Source organism: Nelumbo lutea, chromosome 2 (genome assembly GCF_056320005.1).
Source record: "Nelumbo lutea isolate HS-2025 chromosome 2, American lotus-T2T, whole genome shotgun sequence".
Classification (NCBI taxonomy): Eukaryota; Viridiplantae; Streptophyta; class Magnoliopsida; order Proteales; family Nelumbonaceae; genus Nelumbo; species Nelumbo lutea.
In genome coordinates this window covers 66,193,807-66,215,677 of record NC_142685.1, presented here as the reverse complement: position 1 = coordinate 66,215,677, position 21,871 = coordinate 66,193,807, and the positions used below count along the sequence as shown (strand labels likewise).

Below are 21,871 nucleotides of genomic sequence, written 5' to 3'. Positions count from 1 at the left end.
TTGGTGCAGCTAACTCCCTTAGTGTTCTTTCTCTATCAATCATCTCTTCTTCTTCTTCAAAAATAGCTCTATCACAAGTTGTCATGTCAATATTGGAATTCACCCTTAGAGGTGAATGACCCTTCCATTGCTTAGCCTCCCCTCTCAAATGACGGGTTGTCTTCTCAATTTCAGGAATATATTCTATTTCACCTTTTTGAGAAGAACCAGTCATCTCCTTGCAGCCGCCTTCCTCTTTTTTCTCCTTCTTGCTTTGCTTCCAAGATGGATTGATTGATTGATTCTTAAAGCTAGTACCCCCCCCCCCCGTTATATAGCTTTAGGAGGAGGGGTTGTTTCCAACTCCTTTTAGGAGTTCATTCTCAAAAATAGAAAGTCCTAATTAGTTTTGATCTAATCCTATCATATCTCTTATCTAGTAATCTCAATCTCCTTTATCTTTTTAGGATTACATTTGAAATTTAAATCTAATAAGACTCTTTATTCTTGAATTCGAGTTGTGCTTCTTTAATAAATTGGGCTGCTACAAGGCTTTTCTACGAATTGGGTTTTAGCTATGAGCTGGGCTTCTCTACGAGTTTGCTTCGACTTTGGGCCTGATTGTGACCTTGATGCAGACTGAATCCATCAAAACCCAGAATATGATTGTGGATTTCTCCCTTATCTTTCTGATGCATCTTGAATCTTCCAAATCAGAGTCTGGATGTGAGAGTTATGCCCAGATTACTGAACTGTGCCAAAACTGTGCAAAATCATCCGATTAGCCTTGTTTCCCTCCTGTCGCCTTCTTGCTTGCCCTGAATTGAAATACAAGAGTAATGAGTTTAATTAAGTGTTAATTAAGTGTAAAAGGATGAATATTTAGGGACAATAATATGATAATTTTTATTCACATCAAGTTTCAATGCTTAAATGCAGTTTTTGAGAAGCTGGTGAGAATTTTAGTTGAGAGGGGGTGTTTTTGTGAAAAACTGAGCACAGGAGGGTGCATTCTGTCTGTTAAACCCATAATGGCGCCCCTCCTATTGTATTAGCATACTCCCCTCTCCTTAGTAAACCCTAGGGCTCCTCTCCACTCATTATTTTCATCTCTAACAAACCCTAGCCACCCCTAATTGCTAAATCCTCACCTTCCATCCCTTCCTAACATCTAATCTCCACCCTCCATTCTAGGACGCCCTTCTTTAGCATTCTAACCCTAGGGTGCCACCCACTCCTTTTAATCTCCACCATTCAACCTTTAGCCACTAGATCTCAGCCCTCTATTTCACTCTCTATCTCAGCCATTCACTGTAGGGTGCCACCCACTCCTTTTAATCTCCACTTTTCAGCCCTAGGTACATAAATCTCCACCATCCAATCTTAGGAGCCCAAATCTTAGCCATACATAAAATTGGGTGCCCTCTCTTTCTCTTCTCAGACTTGGGATCACCTTAGAACAATCCTAACCCTCCATTCTCAACCCTAGGGCACCCATATTTTTGCAAAAACCCAACTGTTACCCCCCTATTTCTCTCTAATCCCAGTTTTATTTACCCTTCTATATGAAAAGGACCCCAAGGGCCCTGTAGAAGGGGTCAGTCAATTCACCCAGTTCACAAGGCTAAGGTTTGTTGAGGAGTTCAAGGGTTGTAGAAGGGAAAGATGCCTAGCTCTTGTCAAGAGGGGTTCCTGCAAGCATTCCGGCCAATCTGCAGCTACCGCCACTAGATCTAATCAACCATCATTTTATTTTCTTTATTTTCTTTCATGCTATTTTTATTTCAGCAATATTTTAGATTTAATCTCTATTCGTTTGTGTGTTTTGCAAATCCAAATTCGTCTGGTTCAAGGCTAAGGTGTCTCAAGGGGTTTGAGGGGTGAAGAAGGGAAGGACGCCCAGATCTTGTTAGGAGGGGTTCCTACAAGTCATCTAGCCAATCTACAGCTATTGCCACTGGATCCGAATTTTGGATCACTTTTATTTATTTCTTTTGTTGATTTCAGTGTTCTTTTATTTCTGAATTTTGATTGTTGTCTTGTTTAATTCTGAACCTTTAATTTCAGCATTAATAAATTTTATTTTCTTATTTTCTGCAATCCCCAGTTCCATTTTCTTTTTATTTGTTTGAAACGAGAAAATAATAATTTTCCCTTGCTTCCCTATGGGTTCGACCCCTTCCTCACCACGTACTACGTTGTTTAAGGTTACGCGAGGATAGGAAAAATTTATAAATCTCTAAACTGGAGTTCCAAAGTAGTTAACAATATGCTTCCCCAACAACCAAGGAGCACTGAAATGTTATAGAAGATTTGATCTTTCATATCAGGGAGAGAACACTACGCATTTGGCAGACCCTACAGCCTTTCACAGTGGCATCTCACACAACGACTCTACGTCTGGAATCGGATTTGATCCAATCTGGTATCCGAATAGTGGCGCCACTAATCACATGACACCGGATGATAATAATCTACAAGTCCAGACTGAATACCAAGGTTCTGATCAAGTCAAGATTGGTAATGTAACAGTTTTGACTATAAATAATATAGGGTCGACGTCTCTAGTTTGCAATCATAATCAGTTTGCCTTGAAGAATATCTTTCATGTTTCTTCTCTTGCTAAAAATTTTCTATCTGTAAGTAGATTTACCAAGGATAATAATCTAATTTTTGAATTTCATCCTTCTTTGCCTTGAAAGACCATACGGGGAGTTTTACTCTGAGAACCCAGTAGAGATGGACTCTATCAGTTTCCCGGAGTAATTCAACACAAGATAGAGAACTCAACAACTTTTGTAGGTAAGAAAACTTCTATGGCAGAATGGCATGACTTGGTCATGCATCTCTCTGAGTTGTGAAAAATATTATTTCCAAATTTGGTTTACCTTATTCTAGATCTTTTAGTTGTCCTTTTGTGTGTAATGCTTGCCAAATGGGAAAATCCCATCATTTTAAGTCTACCATCTTCAACTACCACTTTTTCTACACCTCTTGAACTAGTTTTTTCTAATGTATGGGGACCTGCACCAACTTTATCCAATAAGGGCTTCAAATACTATGTTCTATTTATGGATGCATATTCTAGATTTTCATGGATTTTTCCTCTTGAAAGGAAGTTAGATGTGTTTAATTCTTTTATTAACTTTAAGAATCATGTGAAAAATCTTTTCTCTACGAAAATTAAGATGTTTTATAGTGATTGGGGTGGTGAATTTTGCAATCTCTTTCGTTATCTTGATAATGCTGGTATTCTTCACTGCCTTAGTTGTCCTAACATGCATGAGCAGAATGGTAGTGTTGAGTGAAAACATCAGCACAACATTGAGTCTACATTGTCTCTACTGGCATCCTCCTCTCTCCCCTAGTCCTTTTGGGCAGATGCTGCTGAAACTACCATCTTCCTCATCAATCGACTGCCACCTCTATGCCTTGGTAATCTCTCTCCTTATGAGAAATTATTTGGAAAGCCTCCTAATTATTCTATGCTAAAGGTTTTTGGTTGTAAGTGTTACCCTCTTCTTCGGCCTTATGATGCGCACAAGATGGATTTTCACTCTATTCCCTGTATCTTTATTGGCTACAACAACAGTCACAAAGGGTACCGTTGTTACAATCCTGCTATTGGAAAGAGATAATTGCGAGACATTCTGTCCTTGTTACCCCAATTGGAGTTCTTCTTCCTTCTTTGGGCACCATTAGTGGTGACACGTGTCCAGCTCCTGCGGCTCCTGAGGTATCTTCTTCTCCCCTATCATTTATATCTGCTACTAATGAGGCATTTGCTACTTCCTCCTCTAAGCCAAAACAGGAAGTTTCTCTCAATGTTGATTCCCTGCCAGTTCTACCCACCTGCCCTATTCAGGAACTATTGGACACAACTCCTATTGTAGACTTTCCAATGTGCACTCATACAATGATGACAAGGTCTATGACGTCTAGGTCGGCTCAGGAATTAACTGGCACTTGCCATCCTTTCCTAGTTGCTTTACTGCATGATGTTCATACTCATGAGGAGGAACCCTCCTCCTACAGACATGCCTCCAAGTCTCCTCACCGGCGGGCTACCATGGCTGTTGAATTTCATGCTTTGCTTCAGAATGGTACTTGGGAACCGGTTCCCTATGATGCTTCTACGAATGTGGTTGGCTCCAAGTGGGTTTTTAAAATCAAACGACATCCTGATAGTTCCATTGATCACTATAAATTTCGTCTTGTTGCACAAGGCGTCACTCAGATTCTAGGCGTCGACTTCATAGAGACTTTTAGTCCTGTAGTCAAACCTGCTACTATGCGCACTGTTCTTGCTCTTGCAGTTTTCCGTGGTTAGGACATTCAGCAACTGGATGTTCATAATGTCTTTCTTAATGGCTTCATTATCGAGACTATTTTTATGCATCAACCGAAAGGCTTTGAGGATAGCAATTATCCCCATCATGTCTGCAAATTTCATAAGGCCCTCTATGGGCTCAAATAGGCTCCCAAGCTTGGTTTTCCTAGTTGAGTAATTGTCTATATGATCTTGGTTTTCAGGGTTCCTAGTGTGACCCCTCTTTGTTCATTTACAGCCGAGAACAAATTACCATTTACATTCTTGTTTATGTTGATGATATTCTTATTACTGGATCGTCCTCTGCTCATGTCGCTCAGCTTATCAGTAATTTATCTCAGACCTTTGCTCTGAAAGACTTGGGGTCATTGCACTACTTCCTTATTATTGAATCTCATCGTGATGCAACCAGATTGTTTCTTTCTCAACATAAGTATATTTTGGATCTTCTGTTGAAGACTATCCTTGCTGCGGCCAAACCTGTTTCTAGTCCAATGGCCACCTCATCCCAGCTCTATTGGTTAAATGGTGAACCGCTCCCTGATCCCACTCAGTACTGAAGCATTGTAAGTGCTCTTCAGTACGTCACTCTAACAAGACCTGATGTCGCCTTTGCAGTGAATAAAGTTTGTCAGTTTTTACCAACTCCTTCTGATGAACACTAGGGCGCAGTAAAGAGGATTCTAAGGTATCTCAAAGGAACCATTGACTCTGGTTTGTTTTTCTCAGCACACTCGTTAGACACGTTGACAGCATACTCCGGTGCTGATTGGGCTGGTTGCCTTGATGACAGACGTTCTACTGGCGGATATGGTATTTTTCTTGGTTCTCATTTGATTTTGTGGAGCGCTAAGAAGCAACCTACAATAGCTTGCTCTAGCACAAAGGCTAAATTCTCTTCTCTCCGATTTGGGGGTCAAACTTAAGTCTCCACTAGTTCTCTACTACGATAATATTGGGGCCACGCATCTTACAGCTCATCCAATTTTCCGGGCCCGTACTAAACATATTGAGGTTGACTTTCATTTCCTTTGGGATCTCATCGTTAAGAAGTGTCTGATCTTGTGGTTCCTTCATAGGATCAACTTGCTGATATTTTCACTAAACCACTTTGGTCTTCCCAATTTGAATGGCTTCGACCCAAGCTTCAAGTGCTTCCAGCCCACTTTCGCTTGAAGGGCATATTGAGGAGCTGGCCAACCCTAGGTCAGCCAGCCCTAGCTCTCCTCCTCTTACCAAAGAGAGCTCTAGTCTTCCTGCTAAAGAGAGCTCTAGCACTCTTACCAAAGAGAGTCCTAGATCTCCTACCAAAGAAGACTCTAATCTTCCTGCCAAAGAAGGATCAACTACTATACAGATGACTCTTACCAAAGAGAGATCAATCAGAGCAAAAAGGAAACTCTCTTCTTAGCAAGTTTCCTACCGAAGAAGGACCTTTCCTTATTTCTCTATTTCTACTCTTGTAATTGTTTCTAATTTATTCTTTATTATTGGTATATAAATATTCAGCCATGTACAGTTATTCAATATAGTGAAATTCCACCCATTCTTTTAATCTCTGTCTTTCTAGCTTTAATTGGTGTATATTTTATCTCAAGCATTCCTTTCTAGATCAATGGTATGCAATGTTCAGGCATGTGGTTTTCTATTGGTTTGTCGCATGTCCATTAGTTGAGAAAAGCTTTGAGCAAAAGAGGAAGACAAAATTTTAATGTAAATTTTAATAGGAAAAAAATAGAATGGGAGGACGTATGGATGAATGTGCAGGAGATCCGGGGGACCGCAGGGCTCACCCAAGGAGAGAAGACTGTTAACAGCTCGATCGAGCAAAGGCCCACAAAATTGTTGAGCAATAGCAATAAATAATTAAGCATATTAAATAAGGTAGGTATTGGATAAGGCCGTCGGTGATGACCTTCCTCGCAGACATACGGTAAGCGTAAGTTATGGGCAGAGTTGGTTGGTTGGATCAGATAACTATCTTTTCTGATCTCTGTCACGAGGTGAGAGAGAGAGAAGAGGGGAGAGAGAGAGATCTAGAGAGAGACGGGAGGGGAGAGAGATCTAGAGATCTAGAGATCTAGAGAACTTCGCAAATTAATCAAGCTACAATGGTCTCTAACATGAAAACATTATCTGATGGAATTATACACTGACAAAGCATTTCATGGCTTCATGTGACATCACCGAAGTAGTCCTGCTGCAGCCATTTGGCAAGATGGGTTGGTGATACTGAAACCCCCATCCACGACAAGGTTGAGGCCGCTCACGTACCTAGATTCATCGCTAGCTAAATACAGAGCAGCCTCCGCCACATCCTCCGCCTTCAGCACCACCCCTTTCAGGTTTGCTCCACCCGACAAGTAAGCCTCTATTTTTTCCTCTTCAAGCCCCGTCGCTGTCCTCAACATTGGTGTGGCAAGTCCATAGGGAGAAATGCAGTTAACTCTAATCCCATACTGACCAAGCTCCACGCTCAAGTTCTTTGTCAACCCTACCACTGCATGCTTTGACGCTGCATAAGCATATGGCGTGTCGCCTGCAATGACTGATGCAACACTTGAAGTGAAGATTATGGTTCCCTTCTTCAATGGGATCATCACTCTAGATGCGTGCTTAGCGCCCAAGAAGGCACCGAAGGTGTTTACTTCCAAGACTTTTCTGAAGTTTTCATTGTCGGAATCTAAGATTTTTTTAGTGGGGCTGCCGGTGATGCCCGCATTGTTGAACATGATATCGAGCTTTCCATGCTTGTCCACCGTGCTGTCTACTGCGTTTCTAACATCTGCATCTTTTGTGACATCACAATGGATGAAGCAGATTGTCCCTTCTGAGCCAACTTCTTCACAGATAGAGTGGCCTAATTCATCTTCAACGTCGGCGATTACGACCTTGGCGCCATGATTAGCAAACAACCTTGCCGTGGACCGGCCGATCCCGCTCGCACCGCCAGTTATCAACGCCACTTTGCCTTCTAACCTGCTAGAACAAATGGGTATATATGGTTAATTTATGGTGATCTCCATCTGACATCAAGTCTGAGAAATGTTCTCTCAAGGTTTTACCTTCTTGTTATGTTAGATAGCAATGGGCCACCTTCCATTTTTGCCTGAATGTTGTGCCAAGCAAATAAAGAATAAGAGGCAAAGACCTATATATTCTTAACAACCTCCGAAGTCAGAACCCATTTCAATCTACTTCATAGCAACACATAACACAAAAATCAAACTAAAATAGAGAGCACCTGAATTCTCTCCAAGAACCGAAGAACCGAGTAGATGCAGAGGTGGACGGCTGATATCTTGGCATACCAAACCTGCATACAAAGAGAAATAGAGCAGCTGCACAATATAGGATCGGAGACACTTATCTACTGTCAAATCTGGATAAGGCCGAAATTCGGAGGTTGTTTCACCTTCCAAGTTATCTTGATTTGTACACTTTTATTTGTGATAGCCATATATATATAGGTCTTTGCCCAATGTTCCCTTTCTTGTTTTGAGGAGAAAACTTAACCAACTTGAACGTTTGGGGGGAAGACCAAGTTAAGGCCTCTCTAGATTGAGACAAATATCTTGGCCAAGGATCTAATCACTTGGTTATCTATTGACCCAATAAAAGCTAGAACTTGGATCCGGAATAATTCAACAATATTAATATCTTCATGCATAAAAGACATTTTCAAATAAACAATCAAATAAATTTATTTTTATAGAAAATAAATAAATATGCAATAATTTAAAATGAATGATTGTGTGTGAGAGTATTGCATAGAAATAACCATAAAACAATCATCTTCCATCAACATATGACTTGTCAAATGGCCATTGGATATTTCAACATGTTGAGGATCAAAGGAAGATCTATGCCCATTCTACCATCAAAAACACTCTTAAAATCATCAACATATGAGTTGAGAGCTGTCAACCGCACATATTACCGTTGCCAACAAACTCAGAAGAACTCGCATATGACCTTCAACATTTTCTACACACTTTCTAATTTCATAGGCAACTTGACCTAGGGGCCATACTTATGAGAAAGCCACTTAAGCTAAACTGGAAGATCATTTTGGAGCAGCTCCAGCCATGTTGGGTGGCTGCCTTCACAATGACATCTTGTCTGATGCGCCTGGTTAGAAGGTAGCATGTATACATGGGAATGCAGCCCTTATAGAAAACAAATTGTTGTAGCCCGTGATCAGGTCACAGCACTTCAATTCTTTCTCACCACCCCTCCTGTTCTAATTAAGCATCTTGATATAAATTAAAAATTGAATAAATTTTGGGTGAAAAGCATGATTGGTGGATAGGGCCCACGAGATGGGATCAGCTAAACGCTATGATTGTATAATTGGCTGTCAAACCAATGATAACGTCCCACGTCAGTCATTAAAAGCACATGACTCACATCTACTTGCTTGCTGGCTGAGCATTTATGTCTCGCGTGGGGCGTCCTCATTGGTACCGGATAGCTAGAATTAGAGTCCCGCCTTTGCCTTTAATTTTTTAAAAACAAGCTCCTTAGAAGGCAATACTGGATAAGCTCTTAAATGCTGGAAAGTTAGAGTTGGGGAGGGTTTTGCATTTTTATGCATAAGGAGGATTTAGATTCTCAGAATCCAGTTCATTTTGGGTTTTGGGATGGGTACAGATTGGGAGATTTAGGGAGGTAGGTAGGGTCTGGAATTTATGAAACACTTCCCGAACCTGTTCCATTGCCATTCCTAGGAGTAAACCACCAAATTTGAGGACCATTCATATATAGCTAGATATCTACAAGACTTTTAGGGTATAAAAAAAAACAATGAAAAGAATTAATTTTGTCCATTCATTCAATACAGTATTTGAGTAGAAGAAAATTTTTAGAAATGTTTTTAACAACCATCAAAGAGTTAGGGGACCTAATACTATGCCCTTTTGACAAATAGAAATAGTGAACATAGTTGTTCACTCTTTAGGTTTGCCCAAACATGGTGTTTGGGGAAATAAGGGAGGTTTAGGTTCTGTTTGGGAAGAATGCAAATGTTGGTTCAATGCAACATATATACACTCTGGTTCAATATTGCTAGTGTTTGATAAGAATGTATTTATGTCTTGAAAATGACAACAAATACAGATTTCAAGACATGTTTTCTTTCAAAATGAGAGCAATTTTGCATACAAAAAATGGATGTAAACTTTGCACTCAAAGTTGACCATTGTTAAAATCGTATATTTCAATCTCATTATTTGTGTTTGTACCTATTACAATGAAATATCATTTGGCAAAAGTATATAGTTATCATTACAAAAATAAACCAACTTTGCATTTTCATAAACCAGACATATTTGCATTTGTACTGATCATTTTTGTATTTGCACACTTCCCAAACAGTAACCCTAAGTTCAATCACAACTTGGCATTTTTGGTGTTCATTTGATGAAGTGAAAATTAAACCCACTTAAATAAAGTGTATCACCTTTTGAGGGGTAATTTGGTAAATCTTCATTCCATTAAAAATTTTCGTGGGAAAAGTAGGATTTTAAAAGATTTTGAAGCATTACATTGGTGTTTTCTATTAAAACAATTACTAAAAGAGGTGTGCATGCAAATTTATTTGAAACATGAAGGGAGGATTTTGCGAACTTAGGTGGACCCAACCTAAGGCTGACTTGACCCAACCTGGGTATTGGGTTTGAACTTATGGGTTATGGGTAGGGCTTGGGCTAGAAAACTCGAAATTGTTGTATATAAATTTGGTTTGGGGTTGAGTTGAGGCCTCGGGTAGCACAAACTCAACATGAGCCCACTCAAACAAATATATACACAGATGCATTTTATTTATAAAATTGATTTTTGGCTCTAACAACCCTGAAACTTTACCAAAAAATCACTTTAGACCCTAAAGAATTAAAAAGGTTAGTTTTGCTGTCAAACTATGATGAAAATGTTGGGACCGATGGCCTTACCCAGGGTAGCCAATTGGGCAAATCTTTAAAATTTGCATTCAAATATGAATTCTTTGACCCTTGATAAGTTAAGTTCAAAATCTTCCCCTAAAACTAAAGCTAAGCCTTTTTGATAATGAGAATCAAGTTGTAGCAGAATATTAGGTCTAGTCAATTAAGTTCAGTAGTTAATCAAGATGTCACTCTCCGATTGACACAACTACCAAGCAAAAAATTTACAAATACAAAAACAAATATGCAATATGATAGTAGGAGCTGTAAAAATTAATAATCAACAACTATAAAGAATAATAGCAGTTGATTATTTAATAAAAAAGTTATAATACATCAATCTAATTGGAACTGAAGACATACATTGTGTACCAAGAATAAATTCGACTGGTAATTGACTTAGAAAATTGGTGTACCTTAAGGTCCCATACAATGCAAAAGGGCCTAGAGAATCTTCAAATTTGCTGAGATGTTCTTGTAGGCTGTTGTGTGCTTGTTATATAGGTACAATTGCTAGTTGGGAACGATTTATGGAGGATCTAATTGGAGTAGGGTTTCTAGAGAGTGGCAGTAGTACGTGCCTTGTTCTAACTACGTTTGATCAAATTTTGCACATACCTGTGCAATTCTGCTTGGTTGACAAGTGTCTCTGAAGATCCATTGGCCTTCTCTGTTTTTGATGGTGCAAATTGAAGGGCCAATGCATATTTATTCTAGTGTAGTGTCGGGCGCATAGTTGAATCTGCTGGTAGACATCCATCGAGGGCTGAGCTCAAGGTGGAGGTTGAACTGCTGGTTGATTCTAAAGCTGAGACTATGCCCGAGGATGCTGAAACAACTATAGAAGCATCTCTTTGATCTCTGCCTACTGTTTCTTCTAGAGCCCGATGACCATGTTGTCAAAGTAACTCACAACTTGAATGATCTTAATGATGTTGTAGAGTTTGTCGGCAAAAATCTCCAACTCACTGTCATCATCAAACTTGAACTGGGATTCGGTAATTGGCTGCTGCATTTCCTTAACCAGCTTTTCGATGTTGGGAATTGGATTCACTTCAGTAGTAGTCTTCATCTTTTGTGATGCCATTTTTGTGATCAGAAGCACAACTAGAGATTCTTAATGTAGGTATAGGGTGGGGCACTAAGATAGTCAGTCTATTTGAAAGACGATAGATGGTAGTGAAGAGAGGTTTCTGGGAGGGTGAGAGCAAAGAAGGAAGTCTAGAGTTTGAGTCCAGCAAGGCTTATGCAAAGCTTATCAAAGAACTTGTGAGGGGATTTCAAAGATCCCTTATTTACAAGAAATCTCCATGGGAAAAAGGAGAGAAATTTTCTTGCTTAGGGAAATGTTACAAGTTTGTTGGATTTAGGGTACAAGTGCTAGTTAGGGTTTCCAACATCCATGCAGTTACACCATTACTGAAGTTCCTGCCTTTCCTCGGAGTTTTCATGTGAGCACGAGTATAATTACATCCTCTCCTAGAGAGAAGTTATCTTGAAAATGTCTAAGTGGTAGTTAAAGTTATGTGATGTGGGAGATGGTCCAATCAAGCTTCAAAGTATGGATACGATACGAGTTTCGGTCGTATTGTATCGGTACATAGAAATTGCCAAAATTTTATTTATTTTTTTCAAATTTTGGTTTTTTAGAAAGTTTTTAATATGCTTTTTATTATTAAAAAAATTAGGGGTCGGAAACACATAGAAACAGGCTTTTCAGATTGTATCTTTTTCAAAAGATACAATACATCACAGATCGATACTTTGAACCATGAGTTCAATGCGGGATGAGGCCGCAAAGCGAGACCATACATTGAAATCAGCAACGCATGTTTGTGAGTCAAGGCTAGGGCACTAGGTTTTGTGAGGTTCGCTCATGAAGTGAGGTTGAAGGATGAGATTGCGAAGCATGCGAGATCGTTGTATTGCAACAGGGAGAAACCAAAACCCAACACAATGTTGCAACAATTTTGTGATGTGGGACGTGTCAAGGGGTTCCAATTGGAGGTCATAACATAGTGCACTATCACAAAGTCCTGTGATGAGAGACCCATGAGGACAGCAAGCATATTTATGGGGAAACCTAATGTGCCTCACGGTTGGTCTTTCATCATAGTGATGCAAAAGGCTACAACTTGGATCGGGTTGGCCCGAATCCAACCCTAGTCCAACCCGAAAAGGTTGGGTTGGGTTGGGCCGGGCTGATGCTCGGGTTAGGGTTAGAGTTAAAATTTATGAACCCAACTTTACTTCGGGTTGGGTTAGGGTTGACCCCTTAGGCAACCCAAACCCGACTCTATAGTACATGTCATATATAAATATATGTTATATGTTATATGTAATATATAACATACATTGATTTATTTAGATGCATGATATTTGTATATCCCCACCACATAGAATCATGTATTTCTTTCAAGATAATCACTTCACTTAATCCTAATAAGAAAGATTAAAACCTTAATAACATTATTTATATTCACTGAAAATTTTATTCTTCATCTCCTCTTTGTTGTATTTTGCCCATAAAAGATCTATCATAACTCATAACTCATAATAAACTATAGTCATTTCTATCACTTGTTTTTCTGAATTTTGTACCAAAAGAACAAAAAAAAAAAAAAAACAAACGTCAACAAACAAATAAAAATGAAACATAGGATTAATATATGTAGTGAAAGTTGAGTTAAGATCTAAAATCAAGAAATTCTATGAAGTTTTAAGGGATGGGAAGAAGGTTAGGTTGGGCCCAACCCAACACAAAATTGACTTTTGATTGGGTTAGGGTTGAAGGAATTTATTTAGGGATTGGGCTAGGGTTGGGGATTAGAACTTAGGATTGGGCTAGGCTGGCCTTAACCTGACCTAACCCAGCCCGACTTGCAGCCTTAGTGATGCAACGTCTAATTCCACATATATACTTATACTAGGCGTTCTCTCCTGATTGGTAGGAAAGCTAATGTGCACACCTTTGTTTGTGTTAATAATTGGGAAATAAGAGAGAAGACTTTGAACAGATTTAAGGGCCGATCTTGTAGGGTTGTCATGAAAAAAAAAATAAATAAATAGAACTAAAACCAATAATTTTTGGACTTCTAGATTTTTTCACTAAACATTGCTTATATAGGTTGTTTCGGTTGGGCCCACCTTGCAAAGCCAAAAGTAATTGTCCCAAAAACCCTCCCATACGGGCAGGTGTATGAAACACATACATGTTCATTCTTGATTGGTTCCATAGCCCGTTGTACAAAGGTTTTTGTTTAGGGATAAGTGGACTGCAATCCACTTCAGAAATCTGAAATTACAGCCTCCTCCTAGTCTACAAGTAGCCCCCCTATAAACCGCATTCTGTCCATGAATTTGGCATCAATCTACGGGCAAGATTCATCTGACCTATACGGTGGGGGTCAGATTTCTAAGGTGGGCTGAACTATAAAAACCTCTTTTGTTTATAATTTATTCCATTGCACCAGGTGGATATTGATTGTGCGTGATCTGGAGGCTCTTACTTGGTAGATGACTCAGACACTAAGCTGGAGGTTTTCTTTGTCAGAGGTAGACCTAGGTTGGGCCGAGCTAGATTTGGCCGAGCTGAATTGTTCTACAAAAGAGAGACTTGGAGTGCTCAGGCTGCTTTGACCCGGGGAGGGCACTCTGATGCTTAAGTCAACGAAGAGTTCTTTAGAAAGTTAAGGAGTTTAAAGAACGCAAGAGCTTAATCATGTGTACCTTCTCAAAGGAGAATGGCGCCTTATATAGGTGTGAGGAATTAGAGATCTTTTGTAACAAGTCCTAGATTCCTAAAGAGCTTGCGTTAAGTTGGGAGATAGTATTTGTATCAGTTATGAGATTTGCATAGAGGGTTGAGGTCCATCCGATCGATCCTAGTGCAGGTGATACAGGTAGGTTGGCCTAATTGCCAAATTAATAATCTGGAGAACTTAGTCTAGTAACGGATCAACGTAATAGGTCGGTGAGCACACCTTATAGGTCACCGACCATACTCTTCTTAGCTCAGCTAATCCTTAAAGGAGGTCACTCTCTGTTCGGAGGTCCTTTAGGTCAGCCAAGCCGAGGTACATCAAGTCGGCCCTAGGCGAGGTGCTACAAGCCAACCTGACGAGGTGATCTGCTTACTTAGTGTTGAGGTGTCACTTGGACGCTACATGTCGTGATGTTTTTCAAAGGACTAAATTACCCCTCATCAATTGCCCCGCACTCCCGAGTCGATGTTAGATCGGTGAAGGGAGTAGCTCTCACTTTGGTAATTTGTCTAACTAGCTCGTAAGTCATTCGGCTCACCCACTTGACCTAGCTCGGGGATAGGCAGGACTGTGGAAGAGTTCGAATTTCAAAATTAAAAGGGAGGCACGCAAGTTGGGCGTGCAAAATTCAAACTTCAAAATAGCTCGTGCGTGGTGCTGCCTTCTCAGTTGTCGATTTGCCAGTAGCACACCTTAGTCATCGATCTTTTTATGCAATAGACCATAAGAGGGGTCCCCATCAGGGTCCCACTTGCATTGTTCTGAAGATGTCGCTGAGGGAGAGGGTGACCGGTTGGAGGAGTGCTTTGTTGGAGTACTGTCGTTTGGTCGTCGGTCGAAGTTTGTTTGCCGTCGGTGCCAGTTTTCTGTCCTCCATAACTGGTGAGTCCATTTCCCTTGTAGCAAGGTCTTCGGGTTTCTCAAAAGGTAGGTCATTGAATTTTCATTGGGTAGAAGGGGGAGCCTCATCGCGAGACCAGGAAGGTTCTCAAGCCGAGACCTTGACGTCTCAGCAAGAGGCAGAGGTGGAAACCCCATTCAGTCATAACAAGCAGAGTGGAGAGCGAATAAAAGAGCTTTATACGGTGTATCAAATTCTCAACGAATTTGACTGTATTCAGCCTGACCCAGATCACTATCCATGGAGTCATGGCTGAGATGCAGCTTGTGTTTTTGAGGAGGTGTTGGTTGTCGGCCTCCATTTTCCCTTGCACCTTATTAGGGCCGTCTTGAGTCACGTAGGTAGGTCAGCCAACACGTCCTTTATATTTGCTTCAGAAGTTAATTTTAGCTCGGCTAATATTTTTTTTGTCTTGTTCAGATATGGTGAGCATGGAGTTTCTTTTGGTGGCGGCAAAGAAGAAAACTTCAAGGAAGAAGAGAAGGGTCATCGATTGTGCATTGATGGAGGGCACCTCAGCCAATTCCAAGGTATGGTCTTTGACTTATGCCCCTGAAGCCGTTGACCTTGAGAGGGATGGCAATCCATTGTCCATTGAGCCCGAACAGGCCCCCATGGACCCTACCACCTCATCATTCCAAGTTGGCCAAGAGGAGCATCCTGCCAGCCCCTATACCTTGGACATACCATGTTTTGTCCCCAACATTGATGTCTTTGTGCTCGACGGCCTTATCGATCCCGTAATAGCTCTTCACATGGTAAGAGGTATGCTCCTTTCAGAAGACGTGCAGTACTATAGCAGTATGGACCCTTCCAAGGTCGGTGCTAGGATGACTCGTTGCATCCTTTAGGTTTGTCCCTTTACTATTTGATGTTTTTGTTCTCTTGTCTTATTGCCTTTGTTTTGATCATCCTTTTCTTCCTTGGAAGGCGAACACAATGGGCTAGGTGTTGTTGAACCATGTTAGCTTGTCTTGGAGAGAGAAGCGTGAGATGCAGGTGAGTGTGGATGTTCTGTAGGCCCAATTGTAGGGAGTTCAGCTTAGCACCGAAGAGGATCTCTAGCACTTTATCCAGCTCAGTACCAACATGCAACGCGAATTGGAGGAGGCAAAGGGGACGATAGTCACTCTGAATGATGAAATACAAACTAGACATCGCCAATTGGAGGTGCGACAGACTAAGTACACTAAAGATATCCATCGAGCTAGGGTTACAGTCATTGAACATTTCCCTCTATCCCTCGAGTATACCCTAGAGCAGGTTGTTAACGTTGTCTCTGCAATGAAGAGGGGATTTAAGCTTTGTCGATGTTATCTGAAGACCCTGCACCCTGACTTTGACTTTCGCAATCTATCCATTAAGGATGTGTCAGATGAGTTGACGGTTCAAGTTGACAGGAAACCTTTGACTCCGGATGAAGAAGAAGAAGAGGAGGTTAGTGACGAAGAGGGCGAAGGGGCAGACGATGTCGATGATGAGTTGTAGGGTGGCAATGCTGAATAGTGGCTGAGGTGACCTGAGTTCTTCTTTGCAGTTGTTGTTTCCTAGAGCCTGTGTGCTCCTGTTAGACTTTACAAACTTGTTCCTTGGGGCCTGCACGCTCCTATTTCATAAACTTGTTTCCTGGAGTTTTTTTTTTCTTTTGTGTACTCATTCCATAATCTCAATGAGGTTTATTCTAGTATATGTTGTATCTCTTTTCTCAATTCTGCCGCGATAATGTGTTGTATGAATTGTCTTTGGCCGACATGCCTATAGGTCGGCGTTCTGCTTATGAACTTGGCTTCTGAGTTGCTATGAGGTCAGTCTAGGTGCCTTAGTGCTGAAAGCAATTTGACATCCCTTAAGTTCATATTGGCTGAGCTGCTAGAGGTCGACTTGGGTGCCTTAGTGTTGAAAGTGGTTTGGCATCCCTTAACTTTGTCTTGGCCGAGCTTCTATGAGGTCGACATTTTTTTCATTCTTAGTGGAATTTTTGAACTTTGTGGACGAGGCTCGGAACTTCTGGACTTTTTCACAAATAATACCTTCTTAAGTTGTCCATGTTTCACGCATGGGGTACCAGCTTCCCCTCCAATGTTTCGAGCTCGTACACGTTTTTGCCAATCACTCTAAAGACCCTATAGGGGCATTCCCAATTTAGACCTAGCTTTCCCACACTGGGCTCAGGCTCCATAATCTTCCTGAGTACTAAGTCGCCAACTTTGAATTGGTGTCTCCTAACTTGGGTGTTATAGTATCGAGTTACTCGTTGTTGGTATGTTGTAGTCCAAATGTAGGCCAAATCACAAACCTCTTCTACCATGTCTAGATTTTCCCATAGGCCATCCTGTTGGTCTCTTCGTCATATGTCTCGGAATGTAAGGTCGGCACTTCAATTTTGGTTGGGATTATAGCTTCAGTTCTATATGTTAAGTTGAAAGGTGTTTCACCAATCACCATCTTAATATTGGTTTGGTAGGCCCCCAGGACACTGGGCAGCTCACTCACCCACATAACTTTAACTCAGGAGAGCCAAGCTTTAAGGCCACGGAGTATCACCTAGTTTGTCACTTTGGCCTGACCATTTGCTTGGAGATGAGTGACCGAGGTTAAATTTTGTTGTATGCCCATCTATGCACATCGGTTTTAGAACTTGATATCTTCAAATTGCTTACCACTGTCTGAGATTAGCACCTTAGGTAGCCCAAATTTATAGACGATGCTTCTCTAGAAAAAAATCTGTACGTTTCGAGTTGTGATAGATACTAGCAGGTCGGCCTCCACCCATTTTATGGAATAATCAACTGCTATGACTAAGAACTTCCTCTGCAGTCACGGGTGGAAAGGAACCAAGTATGTCCCCCCATTGCGCAAAAGGCCATGGGATGGTAAGATATTTTAGGTCGGCTATGGGTTGATGTAGAATGTTAGCATGCCACTGACACTTGCTGCACTTCTATACTACTTCAATTGTATCTGCTTTCATTGTAGGCCAATAGTATGCAGCCTTGTTGTAGCGCCTTTTGGACAATTGCCCTACCCCCCAAGTGTGTCCTTTGCAGACACCTTCGTGGGTCTTCCGCAGCACTTGGTCCACTTCATCTCGACGTAAGCAACGTAGGTAGGGGAGCATGAATAATCTTTTGTATAGTTGTTCACTTATGATCACGTAGTGAGCTGCCTGCAGCTCTACCCTCCAGGCTGCATTATGCTCTTTTGGTAAGGTCCCATGGTGAATATAGTCAATGAAAGGATCTATCCAGCTCAGCTCTACCACCAGAATAGGGGTGATCTCTTTTGCCACCCTTTTTATGATTGGGCATGGTAGGTCTTCTATGTAAGTCGTCCATTTCATAGAGTGCAAGTTGGGCAGGAGCTCCCTAACCTTGGTCAAATAGGTCGACATGGTGGGTTCTTGGGCCTCATATTGTCCATTCACTTGGTTAACAACCAGTTGTGAGTCACTACACAGTACAAGATGTTTTGCCCCAACCTCTTTTGCTAGTAACAAGCTAGCTATAAATGCCTCTTATTCAACTACATTATTCAAAGCTCAGAATGTGAACTGGAGGGCATATTCTAGCTTTACTTCGCTTAGCCTGTAGAGGATCAGTCCAGCTCCGCTTCCACACTAGTTGGACGAGTTGTCCAAATGGAGGATCCAGGACTCTTCATCCCAGGCCAGGATAGGTGTCACATTGGTTGATGCCTCTAAGGTGGTTACTAGCTCAGCAACTTCAAGGGTCGGCAAGTTGAACGTACACTCGGCAACAAAATTTGCCAGGACTTGCACTTTGATTGTTGGTAATTGTTGGTCACAGCTCAAATCGAATATCATATTCACTAAGTTTGATTGCCCATTTCGTAAGTTTCCTTTAGACCTCAAGCTTTTGGAGGACTTGCCTCAGAGGTCGATCGATCAAGACTATAATAGAGTGGGCCTGAAAATTAGGTCTTAGCTTTTGGGCTACTAGAACTAATGCGAAGGACAATTTCTTAATGTCCGTGTACTTAGCCTCAGTAGCGTGCAGTACCTTACTTACATAATAAACTAGTCGCTGCACTTTCTTTACTTCTCTAATAAGTATCGAGTTGACTACCTCATCACTTGCAAAGAGGTAGAGCTTAACTTGTATTCAGACTTGGGTTTGGTCAACATAGGTGGCAAACTGAGGTACTATTTTAGCTCATCAAAAGTGAGCTAGCACTCGTTATTCCACTCAAGGTCCTAGCTCTTTTTTATGGCCTTAAAGAATGGGAGACATCGCCTAGCCAACTTAGACATAAATCGGTTCAGGGCGGCTATTCGGCCAGTTAATTTTTGTACTTCTTTAATCGACATGGGAGGTCGCATATCTAGGATGGCTTGAACTTTGTCCGACTTGGCCTCGATGCCACGTCAGCTAACTATGTAACCAAGGAACTTGCCTGGCGTGACACTGAAGACACATTTGTTTGTGTTGAGTTTCATGTTATACTTCCTTAAGACATTAAAAACGCAATTTAGGTCGTGGAAATTAAAGAATTTGAAAAATTAGTTTTTACAACCATATCATCTACATAACACTTAAATTTGTTTCTAATTAAGTCTAAAAAAACATTGTTTAGAAGACGTTGGAAGGTCACCCCAACGTTTTTAAGGCTAAAGGGCATGACTTTATAATAGTAGAAACCCATCTCAATTACAAATGCGATTTTTTCTTCATCAGTCGGGTCCATCGAAGTCTATTTATAGCTAGAGTATGCATCCATGAAACTCAACAACTCAAACCCTGAGGTCGCATCTACTAGGCGATCAATTTTTTTAAATTGGAAAGTTATCCTTTGGGCAGGCTCTATTATGGTTTGCATAATCGAAGCACATGCACCACTTGCCATTGGCTTTCTTCACAAGTACTGGGTTTGCAATCAAGCTCGAATATTGGACCTCTCTAATGAATTTTGTTGTAAGTAGCTTCCTTACTTCCTTGTCTACTATCTTCCATCTTTTGGGGGCGAGGTTCCTTTGTCTAGTCTAGTCCAATTTTAAAACAGTGACTAAAATATTAATTTTTGAATTTAGTCCTATTTAGTTATAAGGTTTAAATTATAAATTGAAGTACTAGTTTACAACTCATTTAATTCCCTCTATTTAAGAAGAGTCTAGACAATCAGGTAGGCTTGTGAGGCTGTCAATGATTCTTGAAACTTTACAATTTGATATGATTATCACATATTTGGATTAGGTGTTTATTTAATCAAATTTAAATTTTTCAATCCGTATCTCATTAATAATAGAAAAACAAAAAATTAAAAATACATAAAGTTTATAAGCATCATTATCTAGAAATTCCATGTGCAAAGCACATACACACTTACTAGTACTATAAAAAGTGGGAATAGCTCCCCATTAGGGGTGCTCACGATTCATTTAATCAAACCATAGGTTTTTTTTTAAACCAAATTGGTTTTTCCATGTCCCCAAACCAAAATCGAACTGATACCACTAATTAACTAGTTGGCTAGTTTTGATTTTTGACCGATTTAGTTCTTCAGTTTCTCAGTTTTTTATATTTATAACGTATATTATAAATAAATATATATTAATATTACATTATAAATAATAAATGACATAATATATTATAAATACGATAAATATATATAATATATGTATATGTATAATATATAGGTAATAAGTGAGATATATTAAAAATATACATACAAATACATATGTCAGTCAGTTTGGTTAACTACCATTTTTTTCTTGGTTAACTAAAAATTGAACTAGTCCCTTTAGAAATATCGAACCAAAACCAAACAGTTTGGTTAATCGCATTTTTGGTTCAATTTGGTTTTTCGGTTTTTTATGAGCACTCCTACTCTCCATGGCTTCTCAACTTTTCTTGAATAGAATGCCCTTCTTTTTAAAGTTTGTTCCTCTCCATTAAAAGGGAAGAACTTATAACTCTAATATTACAACTAAGTTCATTCTATTCCCTATCACTAATTACCATATGTAAGGTATTAACCCCAACTCACTCTCATTACATCCTATAATTATCCTATATTTTTGGTATTAATTTAATTTGTTTTTAATATTAAATTCCACTAATTAAATGCTTGAACGTTAAATTTTAGGGGTTTTTACCATTCAGTCCACCTTTGAAATCCTAGTTCCACCATACAGTTAGGGGTAGGTGCTAGCTTAGAATTGATGCCAATTCACAAGTGAGAATGGGTGTCATAGGTGGAGCTGTTCATAAAGTTGAATTGTTATAGGTCTACAGTTCAAATCTGAATTCTGAGATAGAGTGCAGGCTAAAAATCCCTAAATTTTAATATTTAATGGCCAATAAAAGTCAAAGACTTATGAAAAAGGCACATACTCATTGATAAAACAATAGGGTTTATTTACACGTTAGATCGGTTCCATTTTAGTTATTTATATCAATCCAACTTATACTCTTGAGCGGACCAATGGTACAAATAAAACTGACCGAGAAAGAAATAAAACTAATTAAAAATTGGGTAAATTTCTTAAACTATCTTATGGTTTAGTTAATTGACTAATTCTTTTACTATTTGAAAATTAACTAAGTGTATCCTTATTGTTTTTAACAATTGACAAAGTGTACCATTAACCGTTAAATATGGACGAAAAAGATAAAATGCCCATTATACCCCTATGCAAAATTACATTTTTTCTCCTCTCTTCTTCGTTCAAAGTCGTTTCATCCTCTCTAAAATGTCCCAGATCTACAGCACCAATCAACTTTCGTCTATGAGTTTCTTCGTACCGTTTGCTAAAGCCACCAGATTTATGTAACTATAAAGCGAGCAAGCGAGCCTTATCTTAGAATCGCCTTATCCTCTGTACACCTTATCCTTATCTCTTGTATGTTTTAGTTGTTCTTGGTTTTGTTTTTCATTGTTCTTTTATGAGACTATAATTACATTCCTAGTGGTGAGCCAAACTCTGCTCTGTATATAA

At 39.9% G+C, this 21,871-nt stretch overlaps 1 protein-coding gene across 2 annotated transcripts; it reads right to left on the bottom strand.

Annotated features, from left to right (window-relative positions):
* Positions 1-6,360: 6,360 nt before the first annotated feature.
* On the bottom strand, positions 6,361-7,850 carry LOC148871292 (short chain aldehyde dehydrogenase 1-like). Of its 2 annotated transcripts, none has more exons than XM_088968588.1 (3): positions 7,554-7,850; positions 7,375-7,418; positions 6,361-7,288 (listed from the first exon to the last, which is right to left on the bottom strand). In XM_088968588.1, the coding sequence occupies exons 1-3, from the start codon at positions 7,629-7,631 to the stop codon at positions 6,493-6,495; spliced, it is 918 nt and encodes a 305-aa protein (XP_088824714.1). In that variant the 5' UTR covers positions 7,632-7,850; the 3' UTR covers positions 6,361-6,492. The 2 variants fall into 2 exon arrangements, with proteins under 2 accessions (XP_088824714.1, XP_088824713.1); XM_088968587.1 differs by having other exon boundaries at positions 7,375-7,460; positions 7,554-7,757.
* Positions 7,851-21,871: the final 14,021 nt, after the last annotated feature.

Excerpts from the sequence above, each read along its gene's own strand:
- LOC148871292 (XM_088968587.1), bottom strand. The coding sequence starts at position 7,631 with ATGCAGGTTTGGTATGCCAAGATATCAGCCGTCCACCTCTGCATCTAC. Across the intron at positions 7,461-7,553 it reads GGTTCTTGGAGAGAATTCAG|GTCTTTGCCTCTTATTCTTT; the intron begins GTGCTCTCTATT and ends AAGAATATATAG. Across the intron at positions 7,289-7,374 it reads CTATCTAACATAACAAGAAG|GTTAGAAGGCAAAGTGGCGT; the intron begins GTAAAACCTTGA and ends TTGTTCTAGCAG.